Source organism: Alosa pseudoharengus, unplaced genomic scaffold (assembly GCF_046254945.1).
Source record: "Alosa pseudoharengus isolate Yale_2024_CS ecotype anadromous, Long Island Sound unplaced genomic scaffold, YU_APseudo_1.1 YU_APseudo_1.1_scf_10, whole genome shotgun sequence".
NCBI lineage: Eukaryota > Metazoa > Chordata > Actinopteri > Clupeiformes > Clupeidae > Alosa > Alosa pseudoharengus.
Window position 1 is genome coordinate 6,878,882 of NW_027468565.1, and position 19,441 is coordinate 6,898,322.

The window sequence follows — 19,441 nt, forward strand, 5'->3', positions numbered from 1 at the left end:
AAATCATCCCCCAACCTACCCCATCCCCCCTGGCTCGCCATCTCCCCCGCCTCTCCTGCATTTGTAATACCCATAACATTCTGGCAGAGCTTGCCCTTGTCTTCCCATAGGGACGAGGGCCGCAGCTGAGCACGGCCTTGCCGTGCTCCCGCTCCAAATGTCCTCGGCGTGGTACGGAGTCAGGGCGAGGTTATACAGAGCCTCAAAACCCACAGCGCGCCACTGCCAGGTCAACGTCAATCAGCCTAATATTGCATGACACACTGGTGAGGGTGGTGACAGGGCAAGGTTATGTGTCACCAACTGCTCTCGGCCCACCGCAGAGCCCAACACTACAAGTGTCACCCCAAGGCGACTGGGCTGGGGTGGGGGAGGTGGGATGGGGGGGTTGGTGGAATCGGGGGGCATTTGGGTGGGTGATTGGATGGGTGGGGTGGGTGGGTAGGATAGATTTGAGATCGTCCCACACTCTAAAACTCCCACGGGGCTCTCATCGACTCCGCCAAGCCACCCAGCAGACTGTGCCCTCGGTCAGTACAGTAGATTGCTTTCACGAGTTCCCCGTGGACACTCTTATGTGGCACACGGCCCTGTCGGCGCCTCTAGCTGTACCCCCCGATCACCCAGCGGTGGCCACGCAAAGAGGGCACGAGACAAGGGACCGCGGAGGAGGATGGGCTGGGGTCTTCAGCCAAGCCCTCACAATCGTAGCCCTTAACCCTTTGAACCAACACTATGTCAACACCATTAACCTTGAGTCTTAGAGTACATTAGCCAATCAAATACTGTAATTCAAACAGTGGCCAAGGGAACAGAGCCTCCGGGAACAATGCCCTGTCTGTGTAGTCCTGTCCAGACACATAAATAAGGCAAATAAAACGGATAAACATGATTAAACAGGGAAGTAGGACAACGTTTCAGAGATTCTATCGAGCACTTTATAATCTCTTTAATATCTTATTTCTGTGGCAGCGTAAAGATTTCCTTTATAAACTTATTTAATATGGGTAAAAACTCATAGTGTATTCTAATAATAACAGTCTAAGGCACTGATAACTATTAAAGGAGGTGTATGTGTGTGTGTGTGTGGGGGGGGGGGGCAGTGCTTTATGCAGTATCTGTCAACAAACAACAAGCCAATAAATGAAATCCCCAGTATTAATGGAGTTCACAATCGGACTGATCACACAAAAAAGTCAGACGGGCAATGGATAATGACAGTCTCTAAATAGTCTGAAGTTCACTGTCATGTCCATCCAGCTAGAAACATTGTGTGTGTTGTCGGAGCCCTGAGTTTAATCTTCGGCTGGATGTCATGTGATGAATCGGCGTCTGCGGCCTCCTCAGCGTTATGAATCACATTCACCTGGGGAGCTGACATTTAATCAATAAGCTCCTGACCTGTTCCCATGACCCGGAGCTGCGAGGATTAATTTTGTTTTCCCACACACCAACTCCCAGGGACCCCCACCGAACATAACGACTGGACACCCCCTGACGGATCGGCAAATTGTGTGCTTGGACACATCACCATGTGTCCACGAGTGTGCAGATAAATAAACAGCATGCTTTGGGAAACAACAATCTTTCCGCTCCATTTTTTTAATGATACAGATCTGAGAAGCTGTTCTGGGTGGTAGTGGTAGTGCTTGGTCTTTTGGTTGTTGGTAGAGATAGGCCTCCAGCATAAGGGCCAACTTCAGCCAGTTGACCTCTTGCTGATTATGGTGTCTTGCTCTGAGGTAACCGTTAAATGAAAAGTAATGTGTACACTACTATGTGAAGACCTCTTACTTATTAGTATGATGAGGACCATCACATGATACAGCACATTTCTGTTAAGGCCATTGACAATCTCATAAATTACCAGGAAATTACCCTGAATGACTTTTTTAAGTTTAATTTATTTTACAGATATTTATTTTTGACATGTTCTTATGCTATCATAACACCACAAACTTTCTAGAAACACTACTTCTAGCTTCAAACTGTCACAGCACACAGCTCAATACTGCCATCTACAGAGCACAGTCCTACAACAACCAAGCCAATAATAATTACACCAACATAAAAGGATAATTTCATATATCACACAAAAAAGTGAATATCACTGAATGATCTGATAATATTCTGAGTGTACTGTATTCTGTGCACTGTGCTCTTATACTTGATCTTGTGTTTTACTGTATGCTTTAGTTCATGTCTGATCGTCAGTTTACAATGTGAAGTGTTGTATTGTCAATGAAAGGAAAATTTGCATGGGTTGAAAAGACACCAGTGAATATCCTGGCAACATGATGTAGAGTATATCACTATATATTCCTCCTTGATCATTTTGGACAGTTTTCTTCATTAGTTTTTACTATTTCATTCTGAAATGCTGTAATTTTGTCATCTTTAAGATGAATGTATTTGTTTGCTTCACATGTGTGCACCCCCCACCCCCTCCCATTTCTCTCTCTGTCAGTTGGACAAGCTGCTCAGTGGCCCTGAAACAAACCAAGTTATGCCGCTCCACTGCCCATCAGTCAGAGCTGCATCCTGCATAAGAATATGATGTAAATGATATGATGAACTGCTGCAAGGCGATGGTTGAATTTGTGACTTTTTTCTCCCTTCAGCAAAGCTCTTTTAAAAGGCTAACGCTTTCGACAAAGTCAACGACGTTGGCAAGAGGGAATAGCTCTAACTCTTTTCCCCTCAATGGCATCGATTCTGACCCGTCTGTGCAGAAAGAGATGGTATATGAGGCATGCTGAAACAGAGATGAAATCGCCAAAAAGGCACTCGTGATCAACAGAGGTCAGTCAGAATCAGCGTAAATAGATTAGGGATAAGACATTTTGTTGCCATATTTTTCTTTCCGTTGGGTCATCGAGAGGTCAGCCATGCTTTCCAGTAGAGATTGAAAGATATAAATGGGGGTAAAAACACGGTAAAATATGCATGACATCAATTAGCTCAGCCTATGCTCAAGGCAGTGCTGTATGAAAGAGAGAAGTGTGTGTGTGGGGGGGTCTCTTAAAGATATAGAGTAACTTAAAGCAGTGGCTCTCTACCTGGGGGGGTGGGGGGTGGGTCTTGAAGATATGGTGTTCATTCCTATTCGCCCGATTGTGTGAAAAAAATCTACGATAAACCATCAATTTTCATCAACTAACACATGCTCATAAACAGACTTTCTTTTCACACTAGGCAGTCTTTAAAATGCTTATCAAAACACCAACCTGCTTAGCTTATTCTGGGGGGGGGGGGCTTGATGCCAGGTCAAGAACTGATGACTTAGTATTTAATTTAATAAGACCTCGGGTCAATAGACGCACTAAGTAGGAACAATGCAGATATGACAGATTCTTTGGAGTGTAAAATTGTAGACTAGCACTGACCCAGATGACAGCTTGCTCAGCTCATCAGATCATGTTCTCTGAGTAATCTGCCACTCAGGGAGCACATGTGCATATAGTTCTAGGAAGGATTGTATTTAAGAGGTTAACTGTAGTGGCTGAACAGCACATTCAATTCCACTCAAATTTCACAGCCTGTGTGACATAATGGTAGCAATGGTGAAAATGCAGACCTGACATCTGTTTTGGATCTGATGGATTTACTATTTTTACTGGAATCCATTATCCATTATTCAGGTTGAAGAAAAAAAAAATCAATGAGTAGTTTTGTTTTGCATGTGCTATGTATGATCTTAAGCCTTCAGATACATAGAAATTGTATTTCATTGATGGACTTTCGTTGAAAGACAGTATGTTGAGTTCTTTGATAAAAACAAACAAACTTTAAATCAGATCAAAATGTTAAAGCAACACAATGTAGTTATTTTCAATATAACAGCTTAAAAACATTTTGGTGTTACGCTGATATAGTAATCTCTACACTAGCTGCATTGTGTATAAACTGGTGGCAGTGTTTTATGCAATTAAATAGCAAATATTGCAAATATTAACAGTTTATTATACATTACTTCTTTGAGTAACAAAAATAGTACATTTCACGTGGTTACATGCATTAAGCCATCCATGGTGTGTATGGGTTGAGTGCCCACAATGTGCTTAATGTAATAGCCCAATGAATCAGAATCAGTGCTTTCAACCAAAAGAAGAGTGAAGAAATGTATCGCCTGCCCCCATATATTAACCTCATAGCTAAAGAAATTTAGCAAAATCAATGTATAAACCTTGGTTAATAGGTGGGAAAATACTGTAATGTGGAGAGTGAATTCTCTGACATTGTCGATGGGCGCCTGGGAAGCCTGGTATTGCACCATGTTACATTGTTGTTCTGGGTAGGAGTATGACCCTTTTCAGCGATTTTAGACTAATTGGGTATCCCACTAGCGCTAAATGGGTACCCATATGTTGAAAATCTACAAAAAGGGGAATTCATATATTTTGTTACATTAAAGGTGTTATAAGCGATGCAGGGTGACGCCACTTCTGTTGACGTTCAAACAAAACAGAGAGCTAGCTACTCCCTTCCCTTCCATCCCGTGCAATTGAAACTCTCCCAAATGCGCATCTCGTCTGTGATTTGCTGGAACAGTTTGTTATGTTTTTATGGGCAAGGTTTGCCCAAGTTGTTTTGTGGCCGTTTTTGGAGCCTAGGCTGTCCAAAGACCTGTCCTGAGACCGCATTTTTTTTACAGTATTCGGGGCACAGGCAGCTAGCGGATGTTGAGGTTATGTTAGCTGTATGTGTTTTAGCTTAGACTGTGTCTCAAATCGTGTACTTCTGCACTTACAATACCTAATTTGAGTGCATGAGGGTGTTCACACAGAAAATTCCAACGACACGAAGGGCGCTGCAGGTCCCCGGATGGTGCACTAATAACGGTCAAAAAGCTAAGTGTGGAACGCTGGACAGTTTTCGCCCTCAACGTACGCCATCTTGGCCAAATAGCGGAAGGGGAGGGAGCGTTTTCAAACTTGTGGTAATCGCGGTTGAGAAAGCTGAAGCAGCAGCAGTGGAAAACAGACTTTACAGAGGTACAAGTTAAGTTTAAAAGTGGCTGGGTGACGTCAATCGGGAGCGCAGCTCTCGCTCTTGGTCGTTTTGGAGGATCACTTTTGTTGCCGCTGCCGCACTTCGTTGCTTCAAGGCCCAGCCTCGGGCCTTGCCAAGGGGGCAGGCGAATTCCCGGAAGTAGAAGAATCGACGTAGGCTGAAGGGACCACCTCTCTGCTAACTCCCATAGAAGTCCATTCATTCTAGGATTTTTTTGAAATACCATAACTTCATATAACATATATCCTGTGCCGATATTGTAGCTTCTGTATAATCCACATAAACACTACAAAGGCAAAACAGACTCCACTACCTCGTCTGTAACGTTGGTTACCCGTAAGAAGAATGGTTAGCTTGTTCGGTTGGAGGGAAGCTAGCTTTGACGTAATCTCTCTTTCGCGCCGTAGGGAGATAACCGTATTGTTTGGATAAGAAGCTCAGTCCACCTTACTGTTTATGATGGTAACTCATAAGCAAAACCTAGCATACACGACCGTATGTTAAGGTAAAGCATTACACAGAGGCAACCTAATAATAATAAAAAAGTAAACCTAATTTAAAAAAAACAGCACTAATCATTTCAGAGGTTTTCGATGGATTGACCGTAGGTCGGAAAAGTGGAAAGAAGATAGCTTCAAGGCTATAACTTTTTTGTTTTGTTTTAGCATGACTGTTTTTGAAGATGATCGTGTATGGTAGCTTCAACATTAACACGACTTGGTGAGGATGATATTAATAATAATACATAAATAAATGTTTAACTTTGATGACTTTGAAGGCGAAGGAAGTGTGAGAAGAATTTCTGTGTGTCTATCATATGAGTTACAAGATTCAGTTCTATGGCTAACGTCACAAAGTTAAGTGTGAGTCTGCGCAGTACTGGGGGGACCAACTGAAAAATCGTTCTATTTGACTCAGTGCCCTCCCATTAAAAACGACGGAGTCTGTTCGTCCATTTCTTTTACTGTCTATGGGCCTTGCCCGTGCAACCACCGTCATTTTGTCCACTCCCTGGGGTGAGAGACCAGGAGTGAGCGCCTGGCCGCAGAGGCCTACTTTTTAGGCCTTGTTTTGTCTGGACTGTTTTTTCCATACTGTTTTTTTTGTATTAATAAATACACGTTAATGTTACGTTTCGTTGTCTGCCCGTCTCTCACAATTTAAAAACGTTGTTATATCCCAGAAGCCCTAGACCGGGATATAACAGTTGCATTCGTCATTTCCGTGAAGTGCACAGAGTTAGTGTTTGATATGAGACAATACTATTCTGTTAAAATTTGCGCACTCCGCCAGTAACCACACAGTTCACATAGGGTAGGCTACTACACGAAAGTGTACTCACGTAAGTAGCCTACACCAATTGAGACAGACTCTTAGAAACAGCGTTACATCGCTAGCACCTTTAATGTTGGTATATGTCAACATGTAGATTGTGACAAGTCTTTGTATTTAAACTGGGTGTAGGCCTACTGTATTTTCTGAATCCATTTCCTCTCTCTGCTCTTAACTCATCAATGCCTGGTCAGCATTTTCAGTGCCACCTATATCCACAAAACAGCCTTGAAACAGACACAACAAAATAAAGGCAAACCAATACATTATCAAAAAGATGAAATACTAAACCAAACCGCAAATAATAGCCACCATAACATATTGGTCTAAAAAGAATAGAGGGGAAGATTAAAAATATTCTTGACTGTATAAGAAATTAGGTAGACAGACTTTTTTCACTGGCCATGCTTTGAACTAGTGATGGCAGTCTGACACTGAAGCTTCGATACATGCTTCAAACCATTAACTACAATTCCATTTGAACCACTGCTCCGAAGGTTGCTTTGGTACGGAAAAATTACGTGACATATGACAGAAACTGCTTCGTTCTCTGAATGAATCACCTGAGTGGTTTGCAGCGCCACCGCCTCGCGAACCGATCGTGCTGCCACTGCAACTGGCACGGCCTTGTTTATAGTCTGAATTGTAGTGCGCTCAAAGCATAAACACTTTAGGCTAATGCACAACATTGCGTTTAGTTCGTAGCCTCTACTGTGACAAGCATAGTTTGTTCATATCGATTTATTTTTATTACAATGTAAGAGAGACGTGGGAAAACTTTATTCTGATGGATCCTGATCAATCTTTATTTGTAAAAAGAATGATATCTCATTTTTATTCATGTGCACTACGTATGTGTGGGGGTGGGGTGGTTAGGTGCGTGCACTAGATTTATTTCACTAGTAAAGATCCTGTCCACTATCTAGCCAGGATAATTTAGATGCAGTCTTGGCTTTTCACCAGGAGAGGTCGCCGTTACTGAAGCTTCGAGTAATGAACCCATTTTCGAATCAACTGTTCAAAGTGGTTCAGTGCTTCATCAAAGCTTCATTTGCCCATCACTACTTTGAACACTGCGGAGGTGCTGCATGGGAAGTCTTTGTTGCCACACATACAAAACACACACACACAATGGAAACAGAAATAGTATTTAACTTAAAATTCTTTAACAGACCATGACAGCATGTTGGTCCCAGCTAATCATTCTAATCTTAAATGGCAGACTTTTTTCTCTCGCAATCAGACACCCTCCACTGACGCCGCTGCAACACTGTGATTATCACCCAGACCCATAGTTCTAGGAAGGATTGTGTTTAAGAGGTTAACTGTAGTGATTATCCCTCAGACTCCGAGACAAGGGACAGATTTCTGCCCAAAGTAGTAAGCTGAATGAAGGAGAGTCAGGTCAGGTCAGAGTCAGTAAAGAGGACTGATGACTGTCCTTTGGCACTTGACATCAGTGTTCATTTCTGGTTGAGCTGATGAGGCTTCCTGCTCTCCCCCTCTCCTGGCCAGCAGCTCCATTTGGTCACCTGCTGTTTGAGCAGGCATGAGCAGGAAACAGTGATCCCTCTCTACAAGTGCACGCTGTGTGTGCCCTTTCCCTGACTGGGCCATGCATTGTAACTCACCGTGACGTGACCACAGAGAGGAAACCTATGACAGACTTACATGCCTTCACAACAGGCTTATCAGATGCTCTGTCATGGTGAAAGACATAAGAGAGAGAGAGAGAGCACGTAGTCGAAACCCCACCACCACCACCATCACAAGCCAGCAGATCTAGAAGAGAAACAGCGCCATCTAGAGGCTATTGCATTTATGGCTATGGATTTTATAAGTGGAATTATTGGTCTTGAAGAGTTACCGGTAGGATATATTATATTCATTTTTGTTAAAGGGTGATTCTATGCCGACTTTAAAATAGCCTTTCTCCTTATCATGTCTTCTAGTAGGCCTATATAATCTGGCAGTAGGCTAGGGGGAAATATATCACAGACATATAGCCTATGGCCTATTCCTTTTCCTGGTTGTAGGCTAAGGTCGTGATTTTGTTTTAAAAGACAACAACACTATGTATTATAGCCTAATCTACAATATATGGAAATTAGGCGGTATTACATATCAAGCATACAAAATGCCTTTTCTGCCTTGATAAAATATTTGATGGAAGTGCTTTAATGTTGGCTTGGACAGGCTAATACAGCAAAGACCTCAACTTCGACTGCGTCTAATTTTCACACGTTCATCGTTCTCTGATTAAATGTAACAGAATCCTTCAAGTTAGGCTTTGACCAAAGGGGAGAACCGCCACTCTCGGGAAACTTCCGGTTTCTGAACTAGTTGCAGTTCCTTTTCTGGTTCCACATGAGGGCGCTCACGAATAAGTGCAGAATTAATGGAGGTCTGTGGAGCTGTACCCCTCAAATCCTTTTCTTGGGATATCATTTTTTGCCCAGAAATTTGAATGTTGCATGCGAAAGAGGGGACAGAGAAAATACACACCGCTGAGTATTATATTTTTTGAGTCACTTATTTGTTCTAATATGCCTTTCAAATGCGTAAATTACGTCATTCATTAGCAGAAAGTGTGTTGTGTAAGAAATCGAAAGGACGTAGTACTCGTTCATTCAACTTTTGACCTATAATCCATAGTGAACTTGCAGAAACCACAATCAAATCTTCGATTTTTCAACGACAACCAGGTGAAAGAGACAAATTTAGCCGTCTAGCTCCATAGACCCCCATTGTTTTTGCACTTATTCGTGATCGCCCCTAGCGGAACTGCAACAGATTGCAGGTACAATGGAGTTAATAGGGAGTGATCCGGCTCTCCGTAAACGGGCTCTGCTTTGACCATGCCTTTAAAAGAAGTGACACTGACACGTAGCTCCATTGGTGCCTTGCGGTCTACCGAACTTTACTGTGTATTGAGAAATCATATTTCCACTCCACACGTTTTTCTTGACATTCTTTTGTTGTATGAGGAAAAAGGCATATGTTTCTGTTCTAGGTTAACAACAGACATTCAGTTCTAGGCTAGGCTACTTGATCTGCCCAGTTTGTGAGGGTTTTCAGTTGTAATTTTTTAAGTTTAGGAAAGTCATTTCAGTCCACTTTAATAAGGTAACTTCTCATTGGCTGATGTAATGCCTATCAGCTATAGGGTTAGGTTGCACCTACGCTGTCCGTAACGAGATGGACAGATATTTTTATCAACAGTATGTAGCAGTTAATTTTCTCTGAAGGTGAGTTTTGCTCTGAGTTCTTCCAGCATGACACCTTGTAGCCTATTTCAATGTGAAATGAATTTTGTTTTGTAAAGCACTGGAGCATAAACAGCTTTGGAACAGAACGTTTCAACAATTGATCGCAGGAATAATTCCCAGGGTAAAACTATCCAAAACTAAGTTCCGTTTTCCAGTCTTTTCACAACAGACCGTCTCTGTCTGTGGCATTTTATATAACAGATAACACGTTAACACTGCCACTGAGCTGCAATAGCACCATATTACGTGTCTCAAACTTTGACAGAAGTTAACCTTTCGCTACAGGACACCTTAAATGTCGCTACATCTTAAAAAAAAAAAAATAGAATTCGATCATATGAATTTCCTAAAAAGTTGGCTGTAGGCTTTCTGGCAATATTGTAACACGATTTGACACGTACAGTAGGCCCATAAGCGCACACACCCAGAACTCTAGATGTAATCAGTGGTAGGCCTAGCGATCCTAATCACATATAAAAAGTCACAAGTAGAATAAAACCTTTTACGAATCAGTTGTCTTAATAAGGTATGCCGGCACAGACATGTTTCTATTCCTATTCCTATTAGTCTTAAATGTCTAAAAATGTAGCCTAATAACAGATTTGCTACAGTGAAGAACTGCCTACCTTCCTCTTGTCCTCTTCTGACTTAGCCTACCATTTGAATCTCAATAGCCTATGGCTTGCTGTAGGTTGTTACACTTGATTTAATGCTGATCTTTTTGTGATTTGAGAAGTTCAGGTTACACAGTTTCAAAGTTGTCTGCTTAGGCTACTGTGTAATAGTAGGCTACATCGTTTCTGCAAAACGTTTTTCAGTCATTAGGCCTACTAATAAGTTATTAAATGTTCCCAGGGTGATTTTCCCTTACTGTGGAGATGCGGCGTGGGGAGTCTCTTCCACGGGCCTTTCAGGCTCCAGTGGACGTCCATGCCAGTGTGGACGGGCAGGTGTACATGTTCCATGGCCGACAGGCAGACTCCGGGGGCTCCTCGGAGGACGATGAGTTCAACGTGATGGAGTTGAGGCCCAGAGGCCGCGACTCAGAGGAGCGTGAGAGAGAAAGGGTGGGCGAGCTACTGCTGCTGGAGAGAGACATCTCACAGGGGGACAATCTCAACAAGCTGGCACTGCAGTATGGTTGCAAGGTAGGCCTACAGTGTTCAGAACTGTTCTGCTTCATACTATGTTAGCAAGCATATAATAAACAAACCATATTACCTGACCATCTAAACAGTAAGATTTGGTCTTTTTATCAGATTGCATACCTCTAATATAACACAGGCTCTAACATGAACAGTATCATATATGCACTGCTTGCATATGTTTGTGTTTGCACCTTCGGATTTTTCTTTATAATTTTTAATTTCTTTTTACATATCTTACTCAGGTGGCTGATATCAAACGAGTGAACAACCTGATTCAGGACCAGGACTTGTACGCATTGAAATCGATTAAAATTCCTGTGAAGAAGCATAGCATCCTCACAGAGTCCAACTCAGAACTTCGTGAGCCTGAACCAGGACCCTCAACTCAATCCACTGCCTCTGCCTTATCCTGTGAAACTCCCACAGAAGGCTCCCCTGGTAGGCCTCAAGTACAGGAGTACACAGACTTTCTCAAAGAGGTGGACAATGACATTGAGAGGCTCATTCAAACCACGGAGGAGGAGTTCCTGGTTGACCAGGAGGGTCCGCGGAGATGGGGGCCTCGTGGGCAGCGACTGGGCAGCTACGGGGCCGACTGGGGCATCCAGTGGTGGAACGCTGTGGTGGCCATGCTTCTCATTGGCATCGTGCTGCCCATTTTCTATGTGGTCTATTTCAAAACCCAAGACAGTGGAACAGCCGTTTTGGACGACAGCGGGGTGAACAGCTCCAGCTCCATCACTACCTCAAACAGCTCGATTGCGAGTGTCAGTATGTTGAGCCCTGGAAGTACTGTGATGGACCATTTAAGCAAGCCACACACATAGTTTGGAGTGGCAGACATTTGGGAAAGATGCCTGGTCTGTCATGTCTCGTTTTTGTTTTGTGCCAAAGCAAGATGAGCACTTTCAGGTCTCCAAAGAAACATCAGCTTAAACCAAACAAGAGAAAGTGGCTTATGTAAAATCAAGAAATGCATAGGATGTTTAACATGATCAATAATATCAATACTGTTGTAACACATTTTCATGTGGTTATTATGGCTTCATATAGCTGCCTGTTGAGGATTAGTTTGTCTTTATATCAGCAGTATTAACTGTTCTTGGTGGGGTGGGTTGTGTTGCTTGACCACAAAGCACAGTGAAATGCTTACAGCTCAATATGGACACTAATGTCAAACCAATATTTCAGCTATTATAACACTATTGTGTGCATTCTGTTAACATGACAGCATAAGTGGAACTATACACTTATTCAATTCACACACAATTGACATGCTGTATTTATGACTGTGGTGTAGTGTTTTGATCTGTCGTTTTAATTTTGTTTGTCGTTAAAACCATCTGGTACTTGTTGTTCCAGAACATTCAGTGATAGTGATATAGCACTACATTCTAACTATGCACTTTTGTGAAGGTTTAGCTTATGACTGATTTAATTAATCTATAAGGTATGGGCATCCAGAGGTTTAATACCTATAGCTAGACCCTCAATACGAAAATAACCCTTTCAATATCATCACAAAGTGGTATACATGACAATGGCAACAGATAAACTATGTTTTGCCTTTTTTCATTAAGACGCTGGAACATTGAGGGGGCTTTTTGACTTGCTGCCTTGTGTGAATTTATATTCATACCTCAAAGAGGCAATTCAATCTAATCAAAAACTACAACATGTATTTTTATTTAATCTTACTCAAGTATATGCCTGACAGGCAGTTCTATGCAGAAACTGTAATGTGTATGAAAGTGCAATAAATGTCCTCTTTACAGTTGTTTGATTGTAATTTTGGGATATAGAAAGGTTGATGTTTTTTTTAAATATTTTGACCATTTAAGATTGTCATCATTTCATTCAAAGTCAAATGTACAGTATGTTTGTGATTAATTAGGTTTTGTAGGACCAGGATGAAACAAAATCACCAAAGTATGGTTATAGAAAAACTTTCAATTACATCTCAAGATTTTGACATTGCTGCTTTGCCTTCTTTGCAGTCATTACTGTCATGCAGCCTTGCCACTGAGTGCTCAAATCACCATAAATGCCTCCTGTGCATGGGTTTACTGTGTGTACTACTAAATGCCTAAAGCAATTACACTAATGTGACCCACATACTCTGCTATTAGAGACAGATTGTGTTATTTCTTGGTAAACTAAAATATTAAATGATGCAAATTAAATCTAGTTATTCCCTGTACACCAATATGGGAGTCTAACATGTAATATGGACACACTGGTAGTGTCTGGTAGCAGTTATACATCAGAATAACAATTGATAATAGCATGTATGGCATGGACATACTGTTATTTTTTCCATTCAAAAGTTTGGCTGATGTTTATGCAATCTTATGTAATTTTCAACATGATTTAATTTTATGTGATTGGTTGGGGACTTCCCGTGGTGGCTAGTGCTCATACCCATCAACCTGCCCAAAGTATGATGACAAGTTGCACTATAACCATCCTCCAGGCTAAACAGTGCTACCTGGCATTCCCAAACCTACCTCCTTTCTATACTCCAGATGGGCAACACATACACCTCAAAATATACCTCAAGCATTGCTGAGTAATGTTCTCGAAGGCGGAATGCCACCTCAATCAGGTTCTTCAACTATAATTAAGCCCATATGGTGGTGGTTCTGTAAGGCCTCATACCCATGGCCATGCCTCTTAATGTAAGCTGTTGGAACATGCCAACTTTCAGAACATCTTCAGGCTTCTTCACATAGTACAGCTTGAATCACCCCAAGGTAGACTTTGGACAACTTAGTCAATATTTCTGGCTAGATTTTTTAGCAGTCTCAGACAACTTATTAAACAAAATGCAAAGCAAACAATATGTCAGGATCCTGTTGGGCCTTGGACCTGTTAGCCACCCTGCAGGCCATTTTGTGATTGTCTTTTGTTTGACTTGTTTCTGTGTTTTTCTTTTCTGCCCATATATCTTACCAGTCTGTATACTGCCTGTCCTGAGTCCTCTTCTTTGCCCATGTCTTTTTTTGATGTGTACTTCTTAGCCCCTACTGTATCTTGCACCCGGTGCAAGGTGGAGCAAAGCATAACACAAAGCTTATTATTTTACACCCAGTCAGTGGCGGAATTAAAAAAAAAAAAAAAAATAAATAAATAAACCTTGTGCCCAGGGGTGTGGTAATTAGCAACATAAGGTGTGGTCATGATCCAAAAATCACTATCTTACACCCTCTAAAAATTATTACGCTACCAAGAAAAACCTGGCCTGTAGCGAAAGACGCATAAAGCACAGCTGAAGATGCATTGTCAAGAGGTAAGCAGCAACTCCTCAGGATAAATATCCTTAGGATTTTTATTCAGTCATTCAAACATTATTGGGGTGTTGCTTTTTTCAGGCTATGTTTTCGATAGTAACCTTAACCTCAGTCAATAGTGAAAGTAATTAAGACCCCATTTACACGAGCATGTGTATTTCTATAAACAAAGACATTTCCCTACGTTTGAGCCGTAAAACGGTTATCCAAAAAAACTCCAGCCAAAGTGATTTTTTTGGAAAACTTCGTTTATGCGTTTGGTTGTAAACTGTGGTAAACGGAGTTTTGGGCAGCCAACGTCACAGTATGCGACAGAAGTACACCAAATGTGCGACCAATGTTTACATTTACATGTTCTCACATGCGACTTCACATTTTGGGGCTGAGGTGATCATGGATGCGCTCAGAATAGCCATCGCGTTTATGTTGGTGCAGACCCTTTTTGTCTGTTTGCATTTGCAAATTCAGCTCCTCTTTTATGTGTAGGAGCACAGAAGAATTCTGATTGGTTAATATGAGCTTGAGCTTATTGTTAGACTGCCACTGTGGTTTGGCGTGCTCATGACAGCATGTATGTACACGGGTTCGTGTAAACACATTTTTTTTTAAAAACGGTCTCGTGTAAATGCAGTTTTATTTGCAAACGTAGATGGCCAGATATTCGTTTAGGAAAATACCCTGCTTCGTGTAAACGTAGTCTAACTGTGTAGAACTGTTTTGTCGTTGACTATGAGAGCACGGTGAAGTTAGTTTCACTTTGCCTATGAGTTCAAATAATAGACGACTGCAGATGCATGTAGGCTATACTCTGCTGGTCACAAACAGGTTTTAGTTAAGCATGGTTTAGTGGAATACCTGTTCCGCTTTAGGGTTGCCACATGCACTGGATTTCCCGGGATTGTTCTCTTTTTTGAGTGGCTGTCCCGGATAATTAATAATATTTCCCAGGGCACGAATTGTCCAGGTTTTTTGGTGAAAATGAACTTCTGATTATAATTTCTGCTAATTTCAAACAGTTTTGTTCTTGGTTGTGTTTATCGTTTACATCAAATCCCGTGTAGCCTATGTACACAGACATAAAAGGCATGCTTTTTGGTTATTGTCAGCAAAAATAGAGTTTACATTATTACCTAGCAACTGCCGCGCAACCACAGACCCAGACCCCACTTTGTAGTTACACGTGCATGTCCTAGTTGCTCTGTAGGCTAATATAACAGCATCAGGTAAAGGAGTCCAAAGTGAGTGCGTGTGTCTGCGTCAACGAGTGCATCAGGGCAAATATAGGTAAGAAACTGTAGGAAATGTTTCAACATTGTATTCACCACGCGCATCACGCACAGGGGCCCCAAGGTACAGAGGGGGTACCAAAATGTAGCCAATAAATAACTTTACTGCTAACTGCTTTTCTCTCCTCGAGAATGTTTACGATGTCAAAATGCACCAACTTTGTGTCACATGCAAGGATGATCATGCAGCTTGAACGTTACTTACTCTTATTAATTGGGAAACACATTTTGAGTGCACACCAGAGAATGAGAGACTGGCAGGCTCCAGGTGTCATTGTTGGTATCCCCTTTTAATATATGAAACATATAACTGCTTGTACAACTTAATATTATGCATAGTATTGTTAATATTGTGTTATCAATGTGGCACAAACAAACAAGTCTAGATTTTATGGATTAGCCTTATATCTTACAAGAGCTGGTAAAAGGGTTTTTTATGAGAAAGCTTAGACTGAGCTACCTTAAAGTGACAATGCACCAAATAGCCTAAGATCAACCGCATACAATTAGGGGGTCCCCAACCCTACGCTGACTTACCCTGGAAATCCAGAGTTCTCGTGGGAGCACAATTTGAATTTGCTCAGCGAGTCACTCTGGCAATGAGTAATGATGCTCATTACTTATGTCCCTTGTATCGTGGGGTAACAAATCACATCGGTGTATCTGATATATGCAGGCCAGAGGCGAGCTAAACAGATGACGACGAGCACTGCAACAAATCAGTCAGTAAACTTTGCTCGTACTGTTATCCAATTACATCGAAGTCCGGAATCAGTCAGTAAACATTGGTTGTAGTGTTGTCCCCTCGAGGTGGGCCATTACATTAGTCATGGCCAGACCCTTAATCTTTCGGATTTGGGTCTGGAATCTCCAGGCTACCGCTGACTATCAAAATACCGATGCGCTGTTTGAAGTTGCGCTACTTGCTGTTAAAGGGAATGACAGGTGTCATTCTCATTGGTTTAAAGTATGTTATGCCCAAAACACACCTATAACTGATTAAAGGGACACCAGGCAACGTTTTTGTGTTAATTAATCATCTTCGTAAGTCGGTATATGGTTAAATGACTCATTACGGGGCGAATGAAGGCTCTCTCGCCCGCCCCTACTGCCTGTAGGAAGAATATCCCACTTGCAAGTTCGGTGTATCCTACCCGCCGACCGAAGCAGGATCAGTTTACAGCACAGAGGCAGGCTAACGAAACGCTAGAGATTGTTGCAAACGTGTGTATAATGGCAGAGCCGGCGAAGAAGCAGCGAAAACCCTTGACAGAAGACGCAAAGAAAAGGAAAAGAGCTTCAGACCGAGCGAGGGGGAGTTTCGTAGAGAAAAAGCATCAGGCTTTTCAACTGAGCTCCGTGTTAAAATTGGCCGGATTTCCCCTTCAGTGTCCATAAACTTTACGCCTATGACTATCCATTTCTGATCGCCAAGATAGAGCCCCTTCCATCCATCTCTGTTTTCACATATTCTCTCATCCTGTTAATCTTCTATCTTCTATCTGTCAGTAAATTGGTCTATTGTATATTTTTGCTGTTTCTTTGTTCATTGTCAGTGTATCTCCATCTTGTTTTGTGTCAAGTCATGGATTTTGTAAGTAAGATTTGTAAGGGTTTCATGGTTTTTGCCTAGTCTCTTGCCACACATTCTTTGGACTGTCCTCCTGCCTGTTTGTCTGAAACCTGTATATGACCCTTTCCAGTTTCCACTCTTTGGATTTTGTCTCTGCCTGCTGTTTTGGATTGTTTTTGTAATAAAGTGTTTTTTGCTGTCTCCTGCTTTGTGTTGTGTGTTTGGGTCCTGTAGTCTGCATCTCCCTGACAGAATGTGGTTGATTTAGCAACAAAGCCTCTAACAGCAACCTTCACTAGTCTTGTGTGTGGTTGTCTCACTTCTGCTATTAGTTCCTCTCTTTTCAGCTTCTTCATTTCAAAGGCTTCCTCAAAGATGTATTAACTTAATGATGTAGTTTACATAGTTCACACAAAGCATTAACAACATAGTTGTTAGTTTACATAGGTTTCGTCGACACAGAGACATCTTGCGAGAATCATGAAACATTACCTGGTCAGTAGATATAACAACATGTTACATTTACATAGTGCTTTTCTCAACACTCAAAGTGTTTCACAGTGAAGGGGGAACCTCACTAACCACCACCAATGTGTAACATTGGTGATGCACAGCTGCCATTATCCAGAACGCTCACGACACACCAGCTTGAGGTGGAGATTGAGGGAGTGAATGAGCCAATTACACTGGAGGATGATTAGAGGGCCAGATTGAATGAACCAGGTTGGGGATTTAGCCAGGACACCGGGGAACCCCCTACTCTTTGCAATAAGTGCCATGGGATCTTTTATGACCACAATGAGTCATTAAGTTACTCCAATACTTTAACCACTCTGTGAAGCAAAAAAAAAACACATCACAAAACACAAAAAAACCTTGTTTGTCCACACATTTATTTCACTGCAACCATGCAACACAGATTTTAGCCAAGGCATACTGATCTTTTCTCAATAGAATAATTACTGCAGCTACATCTAACTTGTATTCTCAGAGCTGTCAGCTGTCCTTTTCTAGCACATTTCTAGCACAACTTAACCACTATAACCACTTGCATGCAGCAGTGTTCCTGTGATCTTTGAAAGAAGAAAGGGCTGGGGAACACGCAGTGCAGATGCTGTCACATTCTGTGCAGCAGGGTCTTAGACATTCCACCTGCAAAAAGTAATTTCAGGGAGGTAACCCTCCCATTTCTGGGAAGTTGGCCTTAACCTACTGTACACCTGATGGAAAACCCATGCTTTTTGGGTTCAGAGGAGGCTTTGCATTATCAGTGTTGCAATATTTTATGTACAGCTGTTTATTGCTCTGCTAATAGACCTCTAAAGTTCGCCTACAGAAAAGCTACCACCTTTGCCCATAAGGAGATCCAGTATCTTGAGATTTGTCCCCTTTGAAAATAACATGGGGATTTTGTATTATCGCACCTGTTAAACTCTTGTGGGGACGAAGAAATCGGAAAATGTAAACATTTTTCTTTACACACTTTTGTCCTCTGCCTTCGAGTGGATACTGTGATCTCTGGTACGTTAAGACACCACACTTTGATTTTTGCTACCCCAGAGCTAACTTGCAATGCAACTTGCCATAGGTAGTTAGCTTCAATTAACACCCGGATCTCCTTATATGGGCAAAGATGGCAGCTTTGGCACCTTTTTGTAGGTGAACCTCAGAGGTCTTTACCAAAGTCCTTTTAGGCAAGTCTCTCCACTCTGCGGCCATATTGCAATGCATTTTGGGCACTTATCGGGCATCTATTTCAGGCAGAACTGCACTTGTGCAAGGCTTCACAACACCAACCTCGCTTCAGTAGCGAGATCACAACACATGATTGGTACGATGTATTCACAACACATCAGATGATTGGCACGATGTAGTCACATGTTGATTTTTGGCCGCGGAATGGGCTGGACAACTGCCATATTTGTATAACAAACTAACCCCATTCATTTCTATGGAGGATTTTGTGAGTGCAGTGTCTCATTAGAAAGTCTCTGTCTATAGGGAGGGAAAGTGAAAACTACTCCGGTAATGTAGTGGTATCATACAAGATTCCCATTCTTGTGACCCGGGTTCGATTCCCGGCTGGTGCAGACCTTTGACGTGATGGAATTTTGACTGGGCAGCTGTGGCCTACTGGTTAGCGCTTCGGACTTGTAACCTGAAGGGTTGACGGTTCGAACGCCGACCAGTAGGAACGGCTGAAGTGCCCTTGAGCAAGGCACCTAACCCCTCACGGCTCCCCGGCGCAGTGAGCTGCCTGCCGCTGTTGTTGCAGGCAGCTCACTGCACCGGGATTAGTGTGTGCTTCACCTCACTGTGTGTTGACTGTGTGCTGAGTGTGTTTCACTAATTCACGGATTGGGATAAATGCAGAGACCAAATTTTGCCTTATTTTAAAAAATTGAAATTTTTTGTCACAATAATAGTCACAATAAGACTATTTGCAGTCAATAAATGTCTCAGTTTAAGCATACAAGACTTACGTCTCTTCACCCATCCTCCCCCCAATAGACTGAATCCCCCAGTATGT

The 19,441-nt window shown here is 42.1% G+C and overlaps 1 protein-coding gene and 1 non-coding gene across 3 annotated transcripts; both read left to right on the forward strand.

Moving 5' to 3' along the window:
- Window positions 1-9,314: 9,314 nt before the first annotated feature.
- Window positions 9,315-12,602, forward strand: lysmd4 (LysM, putative peptidoglycan-binding, domain containing 4). Of its 2 annotated transcripts, none has more exons than XM_076299858.1 (3): window positions 9,315-9,593; window positions 10,470-10,762; window positions 11,005-12,602. In XM_076299858.1, the coding sequence occupies exons 2-3, from the start codon at window positions 10,493-10,495 to the stop codon at window positions 11,587-11,589; spliced, it is 855 nt and encodes a 284-aa protein (XP_076155973.1). In that variant the 5' UTR covers window positions 9,315-9,593; window positions 10,470-10,492; the 3' UTR covers window positions 11,590-12,602. The 2 variants fall into 2 exon arrangements, with proteins under 2 accessions (XP_076155973.1, XP_076155981.1); XM_076299866.1 differs by lacking the exon at window positions 9,315-9,593 and adding an exon at window positions 9,634-9,735.
- A 6,328-nt stretch (window positions 12,603-18,930) lies between these two features.
- On the forward strand, window positions 18,931-19,001 carry trnag-ccc (transfer RNA glycine (anticodon CCC)). Its single transcript has one exon. It is a non-coding gene; the product is annotated as a tRNA-Gly (tRNA).
- Window positions 19,002-19,441: the final 440 nt, after the last annotated feature.

Bases quoted from the DNA above. Each gene is read 5' to 3' on its own strand.
- lysmd4 (XM_076299858.1), top strand. From the start codon at position 10,493: ATGCGGCGTGGGGAGTCTCTTCCACGGGCCTTTCAGGCTCCAGTGGAC. The intron at 10,763-11,004 runs GTAGGCCTACAG...TATCTTACTCAG, and splicing joins CACTGCAGTATGGTTGCAAG to GTGGCTGATATCAAACGAGT.